Genomic DNA, 20,730 nt, shown 5'->3' on the forward strand with positions numbered 1-20,730 from the left:
TCCCTGAGAAAGAGTTGAAAACCAGAACATCAAAGACTAGGTGCTGTCCCCTACTGCCAAATTAGCTTCATGAGGGGACTGTGGTGCCTGGTGACCTAGACTGCCTGCAGGATTCCTGGTTCAGAGAGGAATGTAAAAGCAGAGGATCACTTTGTAAAGCTACAGGTTTCTTTAACATCAGGGATACTACTGAGAAGAGACTTCACATTTTTATCTGAAACTTTGAGAAAGCTTTCAAAATTATTAGGAAAAGCAGTGGATTAGACAGTCAAACAAGAAAAAATAAATTAGTACTTTCCTTCTCAATTTTTGTTGTTGGATCCCGCTTTCCCTTGCTCCTCGCATTTCTTTCTCATGCAGACCTGCGCATCCACATTACATTGTTCTCTTACAATCATTGTTTTTAAAAAATCCAGAGCATATTTTAAGCATTTCCAAAGCTGACATAAATGTGAGAGCTCTGTGCCTTCCCTTATCTTAGCAGGTTCAGTCTCTAACCCAGTCTGAGGTACTAAAAGACTTGATCTACTTACGGATGGATAAAATTTTTAAGCCAAATACTGGCTTCTCAGTATATGAGACATTCAACCCAAACATCATACTAAAGAAGTTACCATGACATTGTGCTAGTTGGAATTTATGGTTCTACAGTTCAAGACTATGGAATACTCTCTGCCAGACCTGCTACTACTACAGGCATTCCTGATGCATTTTGTTGTTGTGTTATTTGATTTAAACAAGTCATATGTAGTCCTCATAAGAGATGTGGTTTTAAATAATCACATTTAAATATACACATGGGTGTATAATTTGACTTGCTAGCAAGAAGTATTAAGGAAGGATTTACTTGTTTATTTAATGAAGGTGAAGAAACGATTCCATTGTGGTTTTTTTCTCCTCAGGCAAATAGTTCCCTCCCACTCTGCCTCCTGCACCGAGGCATTTACCTTTTATGCAGAATGGCCCATCGTAGGCAGTTTTGGAGCAGTCACAGGAGTAGCCATTGTATTTCTCCACGCATTTCCCCCCGTTGGCACAGTACATCCCGTAGCTCGTGCAGTGGCCAGAGCAGCCAGGCTTCACCCCGGGCGTGACCTTCGCTCTCTCTTCCAGGTCCAGCGTCACCCCGTTCATCCTCAGGGAACGAATGCAGCCCAGGAAGCCTCGCTGGCCTCCTGCAGCACCTGAGAGGGAATGTTGAACTGTGAGACAACACTGAATGGATTTCATTGCTGTTGCTTCACATGAAATATCCTGCTAGGGCTGTGGTAGCTTCTTTTAAAGGGCAAGGAATTGCCTTGTCCTAATGACAACAGATCAGTGACACCTAGTGCTTTGATATCATACCATTAGCAAGCATAAATAGTACTTTTTTAATGACTGTTTGCTTTATACTAATTAGACATTTGAGATTCTAGCCCTGCACTGTAAGATTTCCTTTCATTTCAATTTCAGTGTTTTTAGAGATAACAGTGGAAGAAATGGGCTTGGCTCAACTGCCAAGGTGTAGCCTTTCTCTCCGAATGATTAGTGATGGTGGGTGCTAATAATAGTGCCATAATATGCTATGCAGTGTTACATTTTTCAAAGCCACAATGGGCAAAGAAAAAGGGAGTCAAATCTCCATTCTCAGTTACAATAGAAAATATTCACATTGATTTCCAAGAAACATCATGTATCCTATTTACTTATGAGAGCATAGACTGGAGGATGGAACACTGAAAAGCTACATTTGACAATCAGGATTGAGATGGTTTTTTATAGCAGTTAACAAGAACTGTAAATACTCACTGAAAAAAATGTGATTTCAGCTAAGAAAGTCTTATCTAAGGCTGGATTAGAAACAACAATCAAAAAAACCTAAACTGAAAAATGTGAGTAAATAACAATGAGTCCTGGCATCTTTTCTGCTCATCCCTCCTCTCTTTGATTACTGCAGTGCTGCAGGTGTCAGAGAGTCCCTGAGGAGATCTGAATGCTCATCACCACAGAGTACAGAGGCTGATATTTACCTGAGTGGGGAAGAGGACTATATACGAACCAGAGAGTGCTGCTTCATACCAAGTACTAGTAGCTGGATGATTTGGAGTAGGAGCAGGCAAGGCTTGGTCTCTGCTGAGTGCACATGGCAGAGGGTGTTCTGGTGTGATTCCATTCTATGTAAACTCATATATACTGCAGTGAGGAAAAACTTTCTTTCCCCTCTCAGTGACTGTCCTAGCCCCTAGGACACAAAGTCATCACCCCTCAGTCCCTCTTGCTCAGCCAAAGAATAGATATTTATTCTACAGAAAATGGAAAAGGAGGCACCAAAGCAATTCTTGTTCATCATTACTCTCCAGGGCCCCGATATTCAGGTATTCATTTTAGGCGCTCTAACTTGTATCCATTCTAGGTCTGACTCCAGGTAATGTTTAAAGCTGTTCTCTGGTGTGTGTGCTCCAGTCACCAAGTTATATGAAATAGATGTAATTCAGAAAGAAAAAAAAATCTGATGCAGATTAGGACATTTATTTTTTAGCAACAAAGGTACTATATATTTCAAAACATTGCTGGTGTTACAGTCAATTCAAAACTAATAAATAAAATCATCATTATAAACAATTCTCAAAGAACTCAGGCTAAGAAAAAAATCCCAGCTCTTCCTGTTTACAGCAAAAGGCTTGATATTTTTTAAAAGGTTAAGTGTTCCTCTTTTAAACAAACTTCATCTTCCAGCTTATTTTGAAACTGCCATTTACTAGGATCACAGCAGCAAAGGAGAATCTGAGCTTGTAAATAACACCTGCACATCTGGTGACACATTATACACAGTTTGCAGTGACACTGGGCTGATTACTAAGGCAATGAAAGCTTGAAACATCATTTTAATTAATTTGAGTTGTTGAATGCTGACTAACATGGAGAAAAAAGATTTTTTTTTCCTATTTTCACTTTCTTCTCGTGTAACAGATATCTAGAGAGGTATGAAAGTGCTTCTTTGCTCAACATTTCATGCAGTTCTGATTCCAGCTAATGGCACTTGGCATGTCAGCACTTTGCAGCCCTGAGGCTCACAGTTGGAGAAATACAAATGCTGCTGGAATAGCCTGCCCCAAATGTAGTGGAAACCAGTAGCTCCAGAAAGCAGCTGGACTAACTTGGTTCCAGGGAATGCATTTCTGTAACACTGTGATGCTTTCCTACACCAAATAAGTAAATAGCCCACGGGACTAAGGGGAAAAGACTAAAGTGAGAGCTGTGAATGCAAAAATATGGCCAGTAATCAAATCTGAAGAGGCTGGAAGTGCTGCCGAGGCTAGGATGGGCACTGCAGGCACATGTGGTCCTGGCAAGAACTCTGCAGAAGTTTTCACTTCTGTGGTGAAAAAGTGTTTGTGTGTCTGGGAAGAGACTCTCAGCAAAAAAGGAGTTTGGCACTGCAGACTGCTGGAGGCACTTTCAGCCAGGAGATGCAGGTGGAGAGAGACAAAAAAGGACAAGTTTCTAATGCATAATATTTTTCTCGTAGTTGATCTTTGTATTTCTGCAATTTTGGACACATTTGTCCTTTTTTTTTTTTTTCTTTTTCTATTTTTTTTCTTTTTTCCCCCCTTTGCTGTCCCACACTCGAGGTGCCCAGCTTTCCACATTCACTAACTGCTGCCGGCAAGACACAAGGCAAAGAATGTTCAGCGTTGTGAGAGCAAAGCCTGGCTGCCTCCTCTGCACCTTACCAACATAGAGCTGGCTGTACAATTCCAGCCGCGTGTGTCCTTCTGTTGGAGCTTTCCGGACCTCCAGGGGTAACTGGTCCACCTGCAGGCTGGCCTGCTTGACATTCCTTTCAGCATTGACCCGGTGCCATTGGTCATCATTGAGTGGGTTGGGAGATCTCACCACGATTTCCACCGGCCCGTTTCCGACATCGAATGAGAAGGAGACCTCAGTAGCAGCTGAAATAGCAAGCAAGAGGTGTCCACAATCTATTTGCAGTCTTTGTAAACACATTCACTTACACTTCCCAAAGACTAAGGAGTCATATCAGATAGAAATGTGCACTGCTAAGTCATCTTTCTGAATTTATAGGCACGTTCACTTCCTTCTAACTTGAGTAGGAATTCAACTTCTAGAAGAAGTCAAACTTCTTGATTTCATCAGCAGACCCTCAACCAATTGCATTAATCTTTGCACTCTCCAGTTTTCCATTACATTTTTAAAATTATTTTTTAATGAATAAGCATTTTGATAAAAAAAGGGTGAAGTCTAATTTATTTCTATTATTTATTTATTTATTATTTATTTATTTTTATTTTTTATTTTTTATTTTTATTTTTTATTTTTTATTTTTATAATTTTAGCAATGAACTAATAATGCTGTGGTTAAGATCCATGTGACATTTTATGGCTGAAAATGAAATGGATCTTTAGTAAGCCCTACAGTGCTCTGTTTATACTGTATGATTAAAACCATGTTTAGAAATTTTATGAATGCCCATTTTATGAATTTTATGAACACTAGACATTCCTTCAGGTCATCCTTGGCAGATATATAGTTGATAATTATTATTGAATGTTGAGTGTCATTAATAATATATAAATTATTTGAATAAAGTAGTATAATTATGCCTTTCCTATTGAGATTTAGTTTATATATTTTTGGGTTGCAAATTCTATTCTGGTGGCAAAAGATCAGATGGAAGTGTTAAAAGAGAATGGATAATCAGTTACAGCATTCACAAACGAGGATACAAGACAGAAGTAAAGACAAGCAAGAGTTCCATTTAATTTGTTTTTTTTACATACAAAATAAAAAAGCCAGAGCTCTCTTTTAATTCCCTTCAAAGATCTTGGGTGCCCAATTAGGGTCTAAGTATTCCAGTACAGCTGTGCTTTCTGCTTAGGTTGAATCGATAATGCACTATTATAAAACTCTTATTCAGCAAGGCTATTAAATTGGGGTAAAAGCACCACTCTGTGTTCATTATCACTAACAGTGCTGATAAATAGTGGGAAATATTTTTGTACATGACCTAACAGATTTTCACAAGGTTATTGCAGATTGACTTGACATCATTTTTAAGAAAACTGAATGGATAGGAACATATTTTTTACAGAAAATGTGCTTTCAACCCAAATTTATTATATAATTAATTTTTCCCCAAAATTGGCTACTTCTAAAAGAAAAAAAAATTGAAAAGCTGTTGTTCTTTTTGTTCTCTGCTGAATAAAATAATTTAATTTGTTGAATAAACTGCCTTTTATAAGCCATGGATTTAGTCTATTTGTCCTTTTGCACTTTACAAGGCAAAATCTGTATTAGTCAAAGCTTGCTGTTGCAGAAATAAAGATATTTACTTTTAATGTTATTATGTTTTGTAACTTCAGTGGTTCTGCCAGTAAACCCAGACAAAGTAGGAATTAGACTAAAAGCTCTCCAGTACTTAAATTGTATGTTGTGCTCAAGTCTATTTTCAAGTCTGTGTGTATAATTCTCCTTTAATTTTGCTTTGAAGAATTGCCTCAGATCTCTTCACTGTCAGGCTTGAATAGCTTCCCAAAAGCTGTCTGTCAACAGGACTGTAAAATAAGGACCTCTTAGTAGACTTTTTTTCTTATTCTGAGGCAGCTGATGATATTGTCAGTATTACTACTGTGTACCTTGACTATTATCCATTCAGAATTTTTGAAGACCTCCACAAGAACACTTCTGTGTTGGCAAAGCTTTGGTCTTCTGGATAGAAGTATCCCTAAGTTTTTAAAGGAAAGTTTTTCTTCTTTTAAAAAGGAAAGTGAAGAAAATTGGCAAATAAAGATATTTCAAGTAGAAGCTCTGTGCCTGCATAATCTAACTTTATTCATGGCTTTAAACTAAAATTTGTATCACAGCCTAAAAGATATATAATTAAATTTGTGCTTTTTGGAGAAAATCAGTCCCTTTGAAATTAGTAACAATTGTATAAATTTATATTATATTTTTATATTTAATCTTATAGTTAGGGAAAGAATAGCTTTCCAGCAAAATCTTCTCATCATAGGCCTTTTTCAATGCATGAATCTGCTGAGATGCTGAAAGTTAGAGAAGATAATACTGCATCTATGGACTTCCTGATCCTTCCTCAGCCTACCTAAAAACATGATTCCCATACCAAAGGTGAGGAAACGTATTTTCTAGACTGATGGACTGAAAAAAAACATGAAATATGTCAATGAAAAGAGCTTCACAGATGGACAGAGGCTGCAAACAGGATATCTCACATACAAGTTATTTTACTGGTTCTGGCTCTTCATTCTTAGTTCCATTTTCAGTCTATGGAATAAGTACTTTCCAGCCAGGGACATCTCCAAGTAAGATGACAGGTCTTAACAGAAATGGATGAATATCTGACCATAGGCACATTAGTCAGAAAATGAAGACAAAAGAAATTTCACACCTCCAAAAAATGAGACAGGTAGACTGGTGACAACTGACCGGCAGAAGGCTGAGGTACTCAACATTCTTTTTGTCTCAGTTTTTACTGGCAATTGCTCTTCCCACAGCTCTTGAGACCCTGACTCTCAAGGCTGGGGGAATGAAGAGTTCAAGGTCGGGTTTGAGCACACCGTGTTGCCCCCCACTCCTTCTTTTTCCTCTATGCCAGCTTTTCTGCTAAGCAAAGTGCTGTTCTTTTGGTCTTCTGGCTGTGTCCCTTTCCACTGCCTTTGCTGCCCTCAGTCTCCTGACTGGGATAGAGAGAAAGCTTTGGCACTGTGCAAGCACTACTAGCAATAGGCAAAATGCCAGTGTGATATCAATGCTATTCTAGGCACAAATTCAAACCACACCACCATATGGGCTGCTGAGGAGAATACCAACTCCACCTCAGCCAGAGCCAGTACAACATCCAATTTGTTCAGAAGTTCAGTGTAACTTCTTATATAAGAACACTGGCAATTGTTTAGCATTTTTCCCTAAGTATGTTGTACTTTTCTATAGTCTCTGCCTACACATATAATCCTTGTGTGATATAATCGCTTTTACTCAAATACATCTTTGATTGATGTGACAGTAGTATTATTTTGTCAAACATTTTAATAGGGTGATTGAAAAAATATCTATCATACTTGTACATATGTGAGTATTTATTCAGAATGATTGACCCAGCCCAGTTTTTTTTTCCAAAAAGATGTAAGAAATGAGCTGCAAAAACCAGAGGTTTGTACTGGCCACTTTTTAGGTAATGAAGTGAATTTTCATAATAATATTTTTATTTTCTAGTCTACCAAATACTGTAAAACCTAAGCCAGCTTTTCTAAGAAATGAGAATAATAATCAGACCTTGAACAAATGTCTGAAACTGCCTAATTATTAAAAAAAAAAGTTAATGTGGGTTTCATTTATTCAGTCAGAACAAGGTTTTGTGATGAAAATTTCATAAAATTGAACAGGAGTGAATTTTTTATGTACTCCTACTACATAAATTCACTCAATACACTGAGGTTTGTGGCTTAGTTTTACCCTTTCTGTGCCTTGCACAACTACATATAATTAAATCTGAACACGTTTCTCTCATCGATTCAATTTTCTATGGTCTCAGGATGTTGTCAGCCATCTGTTCAGAACACAGAAGAGCAACTTTGGCAAACAAAATGCCCTTCTCACTTTTTCTTCTGTGTTGTTTTTAGCTCTATTTAGGGATCACCATTTCCTCATCTTAAATCCACGAGGCATTTGCCCATAAAAATGAAGGGATACAGCTGAACCACTGTGCAGGAAAACCTGGATAGTGTCTGGAAGAGTGGACTGGCAAGAACCTGTGAAGTTCAACAAAGACAAATATAAGAAGGTCCACAAAGATGATCAAAGTACTTGAAAGCCTATTGGAGGTGGAGGAAAGCCTGAGAAAACTGTGTTTAGCTTTGAGAAAAAAGGTTTGGGGGAGACCTTATCACCATTGTTCTGGTAATTAAGGCATGGCTACAAAGAAGATGGAGACATCATTTTGATAGGAAGTCACATGGAAATGATGAAGGGTAATGGGTACAAATTACTCTTGGGGTCACACAAGAGGGAAATTTTTCACAATGAGAACAATCAGCTACTGGGATAATGTCTCCAGGGAAATGGTAGGTTCTTCTACACTGGACACTTTTAAGATTCAGCCGGACAGGGCGCTAGGACATTTTGTCTAGACTGTGTTTTTTTTAAGAAAGGTTGGACCACATGATCCTTAAGGCCCCTTCTAAGCTGGTATGCTTTGATCTGTGATTCTATGATTCTATGACTGCACTGTCTGCAGGATTCTATGTTTCTTTCAAGGCTTTCTGGTACATATGCTTTAGTTAAGCAGAAGTTCTGAAGGTCAGCTGCAAGGGAAGCAGCACACATTTCTATGTCCTTTGCTATGCACAAGGTCAAGTTACATGAACTGATAGACATTTCTGGCTTTCAAGATCTGTGACCAGCTAGATCTCCCATTTTCCTTGAACTCCTTGTGTTTCAAGTATCTTTTTTCTCCCCTCTTTTCTAGTTTGATTTTTGTTGAATTTCAGGCTTGGATCTATAATTATGAGGCTGCCAGCAAAGAAAGAGATGTTAATGGATGGGCAGGTACTTATAAGATGCTAAGCAGCAGGTGGATGTTCTCAAGACATATAAACTGGGAAAAAAAAGGAAGACAGATTACAGCCCTTCTCTCAACCACCTCTCTAATGTATGCCCATCTCTCTATTTCCCTCCTTCTCCCCCATTATCCTTTCTTTGAAACACACAGTTTCATGTCCTCCCTTGTACTTTGTTTCTCTTACATCCCCTGATGTATTATTATACCCTTCACATGGGATTGACTGATGTTTTAGTTGACTTACATCAAAGGGATGAATTTCTAACTTCTTTAGAAACCTTTCAAAATCCCGTTCTTAGAGCATAAATGCCATGTTACATCTAGAATCAGAGTTCAGTCACTTGGCTGTAAAATAGGTTACAACAATAAGCTATAAACTGTAAACTGAATCTGCCAGAGAGATATTTGTTCTGAGAAAACAACAGCTTGAAAATATTGTAGCTCTGTAAGGGCAATATCTGCCAAACTTATTGGACAGTTTGTTTGTAGATACACCTCTGACAAAGGGCTCACTGTCTAAACCTGTAGACAGAATTCAGTGAAATGATTGAAAATAAAGAAAATTTAACAAAAAGAGAGAGTTGATAGATATTTCTATCTATCAAATGGACAAGATCATCAAATGGTCAAGATCAGGTCTGATATATGTTTAGCTTTGAGAAAGAAGGCTTGGGGGAGACCTTATCACCAATCATCAGGATTTGAATCCTTCCCATTGCCTTTAATAGATAGAAAAGAAAACTCTGGATAGAAAAGAAGAAAGTAAATATCTTGTTTATTTGAAAGCAAATATCTTGTCCACCTTTCCCACTTTTACTCAGATCTTTTTGTTTAAAGATAGTTTCACAAAGTCATCTCTAAACTGCCTTCCCTGGTGCCCTCATTTGCACAGGGCTGAGAGAGGCCATGCCAATGCTGACATGGAAACAGCCTTGGTAGGTTGTTCCTGGCTGCCAGAAATAGGTGGAAAGGGCTAGAGATGCTACCCTGAAGTGCCATATTGGAACACAGGACCTGCTTTAAGAACATGACTTAAAATTAAAGCTACCAATGCAACATAACAGAGAAAAATTGTTGATCCAAGTTGCTTGACTGCAATACAGGAATTACTGTGTAGCTTGTCTGTCTGTTAATAATCAGGTAGTTGTCAAAAATCATAACTGTATTTACAATAATGAGACTAAGCATTGGATGGCTTCATCATTTATCTAATTCCCAAATGAAAAGTCCATTTGAACTAATGAGCAGAAGCTTCATTCGACCAAATGACAGTGCACATCCATGCCTGTGCCTTCAGTGATCCCTGAGCTAAGAGCCAAATGAACCAGCTCTGGAAGCTGTACAGCTGCATCAGCATGATGCTGTGCCAACAGTAATTAGTTCTAATGAGAGACTATACTGCACCAAGGATCAATCCCAGCATGGCTGAGTGCTGATTTATGTGGACATGCTATATCTTTCTTAGAAACAGCTCAGGCATCTCTCTAGCATAGGGGCTCATTGTACAGACTAGACAGACTGTATATTTGCCTGCGGGTTACAGGTAAAATAAAGAAAAATCATGAAACCTTACATTCTTTTGAATCTTATGCAGTCATTTATGTAAGTGACAAGAAGGAAAAAAGGGTGAGTAAAGCTATTGCTTTGATTTAACATTATATAAGACCCACTTCTTATGTGTAAATCCATCCAAAATATACAATACAAGTGAGGTTCATTGTCTCTCTGAACCTTTAGAACAAGCTGATATTTAGTAGGGAATGAACAATCCATCTGTGTTTGAGGGTCACCAATGTAACGAGTGAATTTGGGACATCAAGACTGGAGACAGCCCGAGCTGAAGGGACTGATTCCTTAAGTTTTATCTTTCATATTTTCCAGATTCTGTACTGCATTAGTATATAACTCTGAACTTCATATAAAGTGTTAGCAAGTTCTCTTCACAGTTTAATTGGACAAAACAATACTTTTCCAGTTTGAGAACCCAGAACACCTTTGCAGCTTTGGGCCCAAAAAGTATAAACAACAGAAAATTGAGGAGAGCAATCTGAGAGGATGTGATTTCATAACCTGAAGCTGTAATTGGACAATTAACCCCAAAATGTAAATGGACCAAAACTTATAAAAGTGTGAAAACTCATGACCCGGTGTCCATCTTGGGTAGAGCCACAGCCAGGCTCTTGTACTGCCCAGGGTGTATCCTTTGAAGACCTTTTAATAAATACCTACTTTATTCCTTTAACTCTGTCTAGCCTCTGTTCTAGGTAGCCTCTCAAAGCATCAAGATCATGCACAGGTGGATTTTGCAGCCCTGAGATATATGGATAGGGTAAGGATTAAAGTCAGGCAAACTTTAGGAAAGCAAACTTCCAGCTCCACAAGGAGATATTTAATAGGATTCCCAGGGAGTCTGCCCTCAGGGACAGGGGAGCAGAGCAGAGCTGGAAGATTTTTAAGGAAGTCTTCCATAGAGCACAAGAGCTGGCAATCCCCAGGAGCAAGAAATTAGGCAGGGAAAACAAGAGATGAGCATAGCTGAGTAGGGAAGTGCTGGTTAAATTAAAGGGAAAGAAGCAAATGCACAGGCAGTGGAAACAAGGACAGGAAACCTGGGAAGAGTAGAGAGATGAAATACAGCTGAGGAAGGCCAAGGTGAAGCTGAACCTGGCAAGGGATGCAAGGAATAACAGGAAGGGCGTCCACAGGTCTGTTAACCAGAAAAGGAAGGTCAAAGAAGGTGCATCCACCCCTGATAAACAGTGGTGGAACACTTGTAACAATGGATGAGGATAAGGCTGAGGTAGTCAACACCTCTTTTTCCTTCAAGTCTTCAATGATGTCCTTTCTTCCCATGCCTCTCCAGTGGATGGACATCAGGATGGGGACTGGGGGAGCAAAGCAACTCTCACTATAAGTAGAGATCAGGTTCATGACCATCTGAGGAACTTGAATGTTCGTAAGTCTATGAGACCCAATGAGATGTTCTCCCAGATTCGTGAGAAAATTGGGATGGTTAGTCAGGCACGATTTTCTCTTGGTGAAGCCATGTTGGCTGTCTCTAATCACCTCCCTGTCATGCATATGTCTTGACATAGCTTCCAGGAGGATCTGTTCTATGATCTTACCAGGCAGAGAGTTAAGTCTGACCAGTAGTTCCCAGGGTTCTCTTTGCCTTTTCCCAGTCACTGGAGACTTTGCTTGAGTGTCATGGTATTTCAAATATCACAGAGCATAGCTTGACAACTACAGTAGCAAATTCTCTCAGGACCATGGGATGCATCTTGTCAATCCCACAGCTCTATGAAGCTGAGTTGAGTTGCAATGAGAGAAACCTTTTCCTCCCAGTCCCTGCCCTGATGTTCAGGGACTTGAGATGTGTGGGAAGAGAGATTACCATATGTGTTGGTAAAATACTACTTCCTGAAAAAAAAGGACGTACAGTAAGAGGTACAGCTATTGGCACTAACATTTTGATGATATATCTGTAAAGTTAATTTTAAATATTAGTGGTTTCTGACATTCTGTAACAGTATTACTGATTTCTCTCAATGAAATTCTTGCTGCCTGGAGGAAATATTTTTAAACACATTTTACCTTCAGTCACAGGAAGTCTATAAACATGTATAGAAAGGAGAAGGGAAATTAACTTATAAATGAAAGATAAAGGAATGAAAACATGTATAGCTGAATGGCTTTAATCATCGAAGTTTTGGAAGAAATTATAACATAATATTTAGAAAATATACAAATAGTAATCCAAGGGTGGATTTTTTCCCAAAGACTAAAGATTTGCTAAACATTTATGGGGAACAGAATTTATTCAATTCCTATGCAATTTCATTAAGAATACATCATTCTTCAGAATGTCTGAAGCTGCTTTTGACCTTTTCAGTTTGTTTTTATCTTGAAATTTTCAAAGTTTCCTGCATGCCAAAAATAAAAAAAAAAACAAAAAAAACCAAAAAAACCCACCAAAACCAGAATGAAAAATAAAGGAAAACGCTTTGTTGAATGTAGGAAAAAGCACCCCTTAAAGTGTCTATCCTCATATTTTTGATCCTCATTTTCTCCACCATTTGGTCTGCAGCCTGAAGGCACTTGATTCAGTCTCTGCTGTGTGCAGTATCTACATCTGGCAGCTGTAAACTAGCAGTGACATTTCTTTGAGAATGGACAGGGAATCAGATCTACTGAGAGATGTTGACCTGATTCAGCAAGAGCTGCTGTTTTCTTATGTATTTGACTTTGTTGTTACATTATAAGACAAGACTGCACACAAATAAATTGTTTTGCTATATATTTAAAAGGAGTGAGCTTTATGCATTATTGTCCTTCTTTCTTCACAAAACTTTAATATCTTTTTTCTAGTAACATTTACAGCTGGACCAGTAATTTCGACAACTGGACAGGTATTAAGTCTAAATTCTAGTTTCAGTTTACAGGAACAAAGCATCTTTGGATTAATGGGAATCAAATATCTTAAAATAATTCTTTCATAATTTATAATTCAATCATATTTTTATGACTGATGAAACAGATTTTCATGTATTTGTCTGTCTGACTGAATAACTTTTTTCTTTCGTTGCCTATGTTGGAATAGACTCTCTCTACTGTAATAACCTTTGCCTATTGTATCCATGTTGAGCCTCATTATCTTCACCTCTGGTTTTAATCTTAAATATGCAACATATACCAGTTGACTCAGAAGTACAGTACTACACTGAATACAGGCTACCTGAAACTGGCCAAAAACTCTTCAGGTGCAAGGTAGTAAAAAAAAAAAAATCCTGGCTTCTCTCTCCTTACAGAGAGACAGCAGTTCCCTTTCTACTGGCAGACAAGCACTTACACAACTTGCAATATTTTGGAAAGGCATAGCTATACTGGAGCTCAAAATGAAGGGACATCAGAACTCAGTACAGCACCTTTTTCATCATGAGTAAACATCTGTGTAAGGACAAAGATAAGGAGGGATTTAATTTTGATAATAACTAAGTTATTTTATCTCACTTTGAAATAATCTTGACTGCCAATGAACCACTCAAAAATAAATACCAGTCTTCCTACACAGTACATTAGATTGCTCTGGGGGACAGAAATAATTGAGTTAATGGAAGTACTAAGTTTTCTCATAAAAGATCATGCAAAGGCCAAATATGCTAAGAAGAAATTAATTTATTATAATTATTTATTAATTGCTTCAGTTATGCTAATTGCACTGCAGTTGTCTTGTAGATAAGCACTTGGAAACAACTTCCAAACTTTTATGGTTGTATTTTAGTTGATACAGCAATTTTCAGCCATGGGCAGTAAGAACAACAACAACAAAAAAATTATCAGTCCTGCATAAACAAGGAACCGAAGAAAAGAAATGTGAAACGACTTGTTTAAAGCCAAACATTAGATGGTTAGAGCAGGACTTGAAAAAAACCCACTTGCTGTAATTCTAAGGCAATAAATACAATTTCAGATAAATGTTACCTCCCATCCAGCCAGCTCTCTTCCAATAACTACTTAGCTGCCTGGAAAGAAGGAAGGAACAGGAACAGTGATTCATTGAAGGTCTGTTGATTCATCTCATGAGAGTTACTAATGCTTAAAAAAAATACAGCAGCAATATCTCCTGTTCTCTCTTGTGACAGATGATTCACACAAAGGGAACTGTAGTCAGTGCACTGAGTGGAAAAGGGGAGGAGGTGTGTGTTCTCCTGTCTGTAGTGGCTTATAATATACTTCATTATATCCTTTTAACTGCAGCACTTTACCATGAAACTGAATTGCTCCCATACAACAGAAGGCAGCACAACAAGGGGGAAGCAGAGACATCAGAACAGAGCTCTCCCATGCAGCATATAAAGGGTTTTGTGTAACTGATAGCTTTTTTTTTTTGGATGAAAGGCAAAATAAAAGCAGGTGGTAATGTTCATGAAAACAGATTTTGTCTGAACATGGTAAAGCATCAGAGAGGTTTTTAGAGCAGAGAGAGAGCGGCTTATTTTTCTATGAAAAATTGTTATGAATTTAGCACAGTTCTGAAGCTGCTGAGCAATGTGTTTAAGTGCTTACAAACAGACACAAGGATATTGATGCCTCTCTCAAATATGTCACATTTCAATGTAATAAAAATCAGTCAAAACTGTAAATTGTGCATCATACTTAAAGTGGTAAGAGCCTGGAGCAGGTTTGAAAACTAGACATCCAGACTGTCACTTTTCTGTGATGTGCTCTTATGAAAGCATATTCCCTGTGTCCTTTTCTTCCTCTTCTGTGGTGCTTTCCTTACTCTGCAATTTGTTTATTAGCTGTAGGTTCTGCTGTGGACTGTGGCTAAGACTTGTAAAGGTGTTTAGGTACCTTGGTGGTAGCTACTGAAAAACTTTTGCATCACAGCAGGGTCTCATGATGTTATGAATTTATTGATGTTTCTGCCTGGCTGTTTAAGGTTGTTCCATTTGTAGTGCCACTTTTATAAGCAATTTTTTCACAGCTATTTATTTCTCTGTGGCTGTCCAGGGTCACCATCAGGGTAAGAACCCCATTGCACTATGCACTTTACTACCACAATAAAAAAGGCCATCCAAAAATATGACTCAATTTTGCTTTTAGTGTAGTAACTCTGTATATGAAATGGGTGTTTGTGAGAGAGTGGGGTAGATGGACCCAGTTAATTATGTCCCAGCTAACTCAAACTTTTATCAAAAGTTTGAGTCAAAGATTTTCTGCTCTGGAAAATACACTTGCAATAACTTATAATTTCCAAAATCCAGGGTAGATTTCCCAAAATGGAAGAAGATATCTTTGGTACTGTTTGCTTTTAATCCTGTGGCAGGAAGAAGTATCTACTAAAAATACAAACCAGAAGTATCATGGAGTGGTACAAGAGTGGGAAACAGAGCTGATCTGTTGCAGATAAAAAATATGTTCTCAGACTTAATGGTAATTAGAGGTAGAATACTTGATGTAGTATGTGAGTGAGGGAGCTGCCTGGTTTAGCCACCTTTTGTGAACTATTTTGCTGGAGTATACATGAGTCTCAGGAAATGTAAAGCAAACAGGAGACCTGTTTCTGTTTCCTGCTGTAGCAGTGGAAAACATAAAAGGGTGAGTGAGAGGATTTATGTATTTATAACAGATTTGTTTCTAAGATTTCGTACGAGTGGAGAGGTGTCTGCAGTGCATGATTCAGACAAAAAGCTCTATTTAAAAAACAAAGTCAAGACATTTGAATCAAGAGAGTATAAAAAGTATAAATTATGCAAGGTAGTGTTATGGTAGCCTTGTCGTAGTAAATACCTTCATGCTCTTAAAAAATAGATTACCATTTTATTAACTTTTTAATAAAATTTTACATTAAGTTTTTCTTTCCTTTTAAAATGTAAGAAAATATATGTCTGCAAAGTCTCTAAACAAAAAGTTGTGAGCAGAAATACAGAACAACTGTAGCAAGGCAAGATAGAAAGGCAGAACCCGAATGGAACATGATTTAACAATGAATTAATTTCCATTATGATTTAAACTGATTTTTTTTTAACTACCTTTTAAACCATAATGAAATGCTGCAAAGTGTTAGGAAAATCTGTGGCCAGAACTCTATATGAACATCTAGCATCTATCTACAAACACCCAGGGAGGAAATAATTATATTTACTTGAATTAGTCTGTTGACATAATTTGAATTAACCATCTGCATAAATATTTTAAGCACCATGGATACCACTGTATTATTATTAAAAACACCTCCACTTTTATTATATCTAATCTTCTAGTCACAGAAAACCTTTTTCTACTTTAGAACTGAATTGCCTTGATAAAACCAATAAAGACTAATTTAGACTTTCAATAGGCTAACAGAACAATTGCTAACACCTTATCTAAAAAGTTCAACTTAAAGAAAAAAAAGTAGTTTTCTGAGTACCAAGATTCTATTTATCCACTTAGAAGAATGATTCTCAAAAATATCTAAATAATTTAGGCCCAGAAGACCCACAGGATTCAGGCCACATAGCCTCAGGAAAAAAATGAATCTTGGTTGGACCCTTTCAGATTTCCTCACTCACAGCATTTCAAGTTATGGCATGATGTTGGTGACTGGGATTAAAAGTAAGAGTGACAGTGACAAAAGACAGTCATGTCTTCATGTGCACCTTCCCCCACCCCTCCTTTTTGCTCTCTCTGATGAACAAAGAGGTTTATCCCAAGAGGAGAACACCAGGTGGAAATTGCAGGAGGAACTGTCTGGATGCTCTCATAACTGATGTATTCTAGACATGGGGGAGCTGAGATGTTTGTGATTGGCTTTGGTACACATCAGCCTGCATCAGGGTATAAAATAATGAGAGTTTTCTGGTGACTTTTTACTTCAAATTACAGGTAATTACAAAGAATTTGTAAACTAATGGAATTACCATATCTTCAGTGACTTAGTGACAAGATTTTACCCTGCAGTAGATCAAGGTAAAACTGCCCATAAAATCAGCAAGTGAAATAGATATCATTGCCTACCGTGAGGCAGACACAAACAATATGAAAGCATATAATGAGTTTACCAAAGTCAATACAATGGATATCCTTCTTTGATTAAAAAAACCCTCTGATTTTTGGAAGAAGAGAATTGTTATAGATTTAGCATATTTGATTTTTTTCCAAAAAGAGCAGTGATGGAAAACAGAATTGCAGAGATTGTTGATGAGATGGATGAAGTATAGGTCATCAGAAAATTAGAGGACCTCTAATATAATTTGGGTCAAGTTGTATTTGGAATTATAATAAATACCTTTGCACAAGAAGTCAGCATATGTCTTTTTTTTTTTTTTTTTTTTTTTGCAAGTAACACAAGGATGGAGAGGTCAAAAAATAATACATAACAAACAGTATCCCAGTATAATCAGCCAAAAATTTCTAGGACAAATGGGCAGCACAATAATTAATGTCATTGTAGAGGACACTGATAAACTATTATCAGAATTAATGTCGATAGTTTGGATTACCTGTATTTAAGAAAGAATTCAAAGTGCAGTGAGTAGGGAGAACCATATTAACTTAACCAGAGAATAGAACAAGACAAAATATGTTATGAGAACAGATTATATGAGTTTGTCTTGTTTAACACAGCAATTAAAAGCTGAGAGAAAATATGATTGCACCACAAGCATACAAGAGGAGAGTAAATGCTGGGAAGTGAAAACAATTAGTTCAGCCAAAGAACAATACTGAAACAAGAATGCAAGGCTGGAAAGAAAAGATGCAAACCAAACTTAGGAATTAGAAGACTTTTAGAAAACAAAGATGTCTGAAACAGTTGTCCAGCTGGCAAAGATTCAAACTATTTTCAATAGAGAGTTGCATAAATTTAGGAAACTAGACACAGGTTATGCATTTTGGCTGTCTGTGACTGTGAAGGTCTAAAATTAAGGACCCAGAAGGTTTGTTTCTGTCATAAGCCTATAGCATCTGGCATAGCAAGTATTTACTTTCTGTATAAAAATGATTAGCACACATGAAGAAGGTAACAAAGCCTCTGCAATGTCAACATAACAAGAAGTAGACTGGAAATAAGGACAAAGACCTGAGATGAGCTACTGAGTGGTAGCGCCAGCAATGGTTTGCCATGTATTTCATGTTTTTAATGCAAAGCAAAGTCAGGAACAACTGTGCTCTGAATAGCATGTGTCAACCAGTTCCCACCTTGAACTTTGTGTGAGCTGTAACTAATTTATAAGACACTGCACATAAAATCACTTTTATAGTGGCATTTATGGCAATGAGAAAGGTGTCCAATCACCCTTGAAAGGAAAGGGGTAAAGGGGTAATGCTGAGGGGAATACACTGTATGGTGAAGAGTCATGAATGCCATTTTCACAAAGTACACCAAAGTAAAGCAACCTGTAACTATAGTCTGCCATAGTCCAAGTCAGTTAAAGAAGGTGGCCTTAATTTCCCCACAGCCCTGTGACTAAAATTTTCCACTGTTCAGTTTTAGCCTGTTCCTCAGCTGGATTGTTAATTTGCTGCCTTTGGCTGGCTCCCACATGCCAGACTGGGCACCTATCCCCATCTGCTAATTTGGAACAAAATAGAGGTGGAATGGGTCTTCTCAGATGAGTCATAAATTGGTTTGTTTGAATATCAGGAATTTCTGCATCACCTGCCTCATCTGAAACAGAATCTTGTCTTTCAACGAATGGTGCTTGCAGTTCTTCACACCAGGTTTTCTTTTTGTTTGTTTGAAACTTTCATATTGTCCTGGAATAGAACAACAGTTTGCAAGTACTGTTGTAAAAATGTTCGGATCATAAATTTCCCAGGAGAAATGTAATGTTTTTCCACTTAATTTAATAACTTCTTGTGGGCCTCTGGGATGGAGAGATTCCTCAGTGTCCTATGCATTCTTTGACATGTGGCTAATGCAACATGCTTTCCTCGGGGGGTGTTTTATAGAAAAGTGACCTTCTGCTAAGAAAACAAAATAATAACTCAATTAAAAGAAACAATGAAGGTCACACCCGTTTCCCTACTGAGGTGAAAAACCAAGTGGTGGAAAACATAAGTTGCATTTATTTTAACATATGGGACTTTGAGAATCATGTGGAAAACTCATTGATATGATAGAATTGCATTTTAGGATGCCTCTGGAGAAAGACATGATGGAATTATTAAAATTTGCAAGAAAATATATTAATCAGTCATGTGTTAGCGCATTCAGCCTGGAGGAATGAACACTGAGTGGGCAGAACCAAACAGCCATGGGAATCATGCTCCCTAGTCTGTCACTGCATCTTGTCTGATTTTGGAGGAATTACTTATGTCTCAACTAAGTAGTGTACAAACAGCTGAGCACCAAAAGCAGCATGGGACCTTCCATGAGCAAATGTCAGGTGCTGTGAGCATCCCCTGCACACAGAGCAAGTACACCCATCCTGCAGCTGTGCCACTGCTCTCATTAGCAAGCTACTCCATATGATCCCTTTCAAAGCTGCCAAGTTCAGCGATCACTCCCTGGGGAGACTTTTAGGGCACTTTTAAGGGTTGTCGGCCAAGCGACATCCCTGAATTCAGTGGTTATAAATGTTCTCAGCTTTTTACAAAAATTAATAAGAAAGATCTTTCCTCTTTTACATGTTAATGCCAGAACCAAATACAAGCTGAGCTTCATCTCTAAGCCTCATTTTGTTCTGTTGCAAAAGTGACTTGCTGTTTACTTCAGAATAGTAACAGTGAGACACAATTCATTAATGTTTGTGGATTGCTTGGAGGTGCTGGGATGAGAAGAGCTACAGAAGTGAGTAGAATATCTCTTTCATTAGAATTATATGACAGTGTCATTGAGAGAGTTTTCTGGAAACGGTGATGGTAGATGCTTCTTCCCAAATTACCACAAATATGCCCCCTTCAAAATTTGCTTTCAGGAGCAAATCTTTTCCAAAACTTGGGATATCTCACAAACAGAAAATTCAAATGTGATCTATTTGACAAGCATCTCAGGTATGAAATAGTTACATTTTCATAGTCATAACTCTAAAATCTTCAGTCCATATTTCATAAAGGTACAAAATACATAGTAAAAAAAAAAGAGAATACATTTTAAAAGAGAATGCATCCTTTCTTTCTCACTCTAAAAACCAGTTTTAATTTTAAAATTATCTGGAAATTTTGACCAGAGTTAGAAGCCCTGCCTTACAGAAAAATTAATACCTTATTCATCCACCACCTTTCTAAGCAATCCTAGCCATTGTCAACTGACCAGCCAGCTATGAAAACAATGGAGTTCTGTAGATTTAATGGTGTATGTAAAAATTGAGGCTTCAGGTAATCCTACATCTCTGTCAACTGTTCCATGCATGGCGACAACTACAAGCCTGACAGAGGAATTGCTTGATAAATGGAATTCATAGTACCATTTTATCCCTGTTTTTTTCTTGACCCCATTCCTTGTCAGCTGTTTGCAAAAGCTATTTATGAAATTAAAAAAACATGGTCTTCCCTTCCTTTCTCTATTCCTCCTTCTCAGAGATGGCAATCTGAGGTTTTGCTGAAGGCAAATGAAGTCACTCTTCAAGATACTGTAAATGTCACCTCTTTTTCACATAAATCAGGAGAGTTAGAAAATCTGTGCAATTATTAGACCCTAAGACAATATAAGATTCAAGAA

General features: G+C 37.7%; 1 protein-coding gene across 1 annotated transcript in view; it reads right to left on the reverse strand.

The window, feature by feature from the left end:
• The window catches only part of CNTNAP2 (contactin associated protein 2), a 1,037,491-nt gene that overhangs the window by 84,416 nt on the left and 932,345 nt on the right, over positions 1 to 20,730 (reverse strand). Inside the window, exons 17-18 of the mRNA XM_053940221.1 lie at positions 3,717 to 3,935; positions 948 to 1,184 (exon numbers count right to left, since the gene is read on the reverse strand). Of these exons, the coding sequence (XP_053796196.1) occupies positions 948 to 1,184; positions 3,717 to 3,935 (456 nt within the window). The remainder of the gene's footprint in view (positions 1 to 947; positions 1,185 to 3,716; positions 3,936 to 20,730) is intronic.

This window comes from Vidua chalybeata, chromosome 1, assembly GCF_026979565.1.
Source record: "Vidua chalybeata isolate OUT-0048 chromosome 1, bVidCha1 merged haplotype, whole genome shotgun sequence".
NCBI classification, from domain to species: Eukaryota; Metazoa; Chordata; class Aves; order Passeriformes; family Viduidae; genus Vidua; species Vidua chalybeata.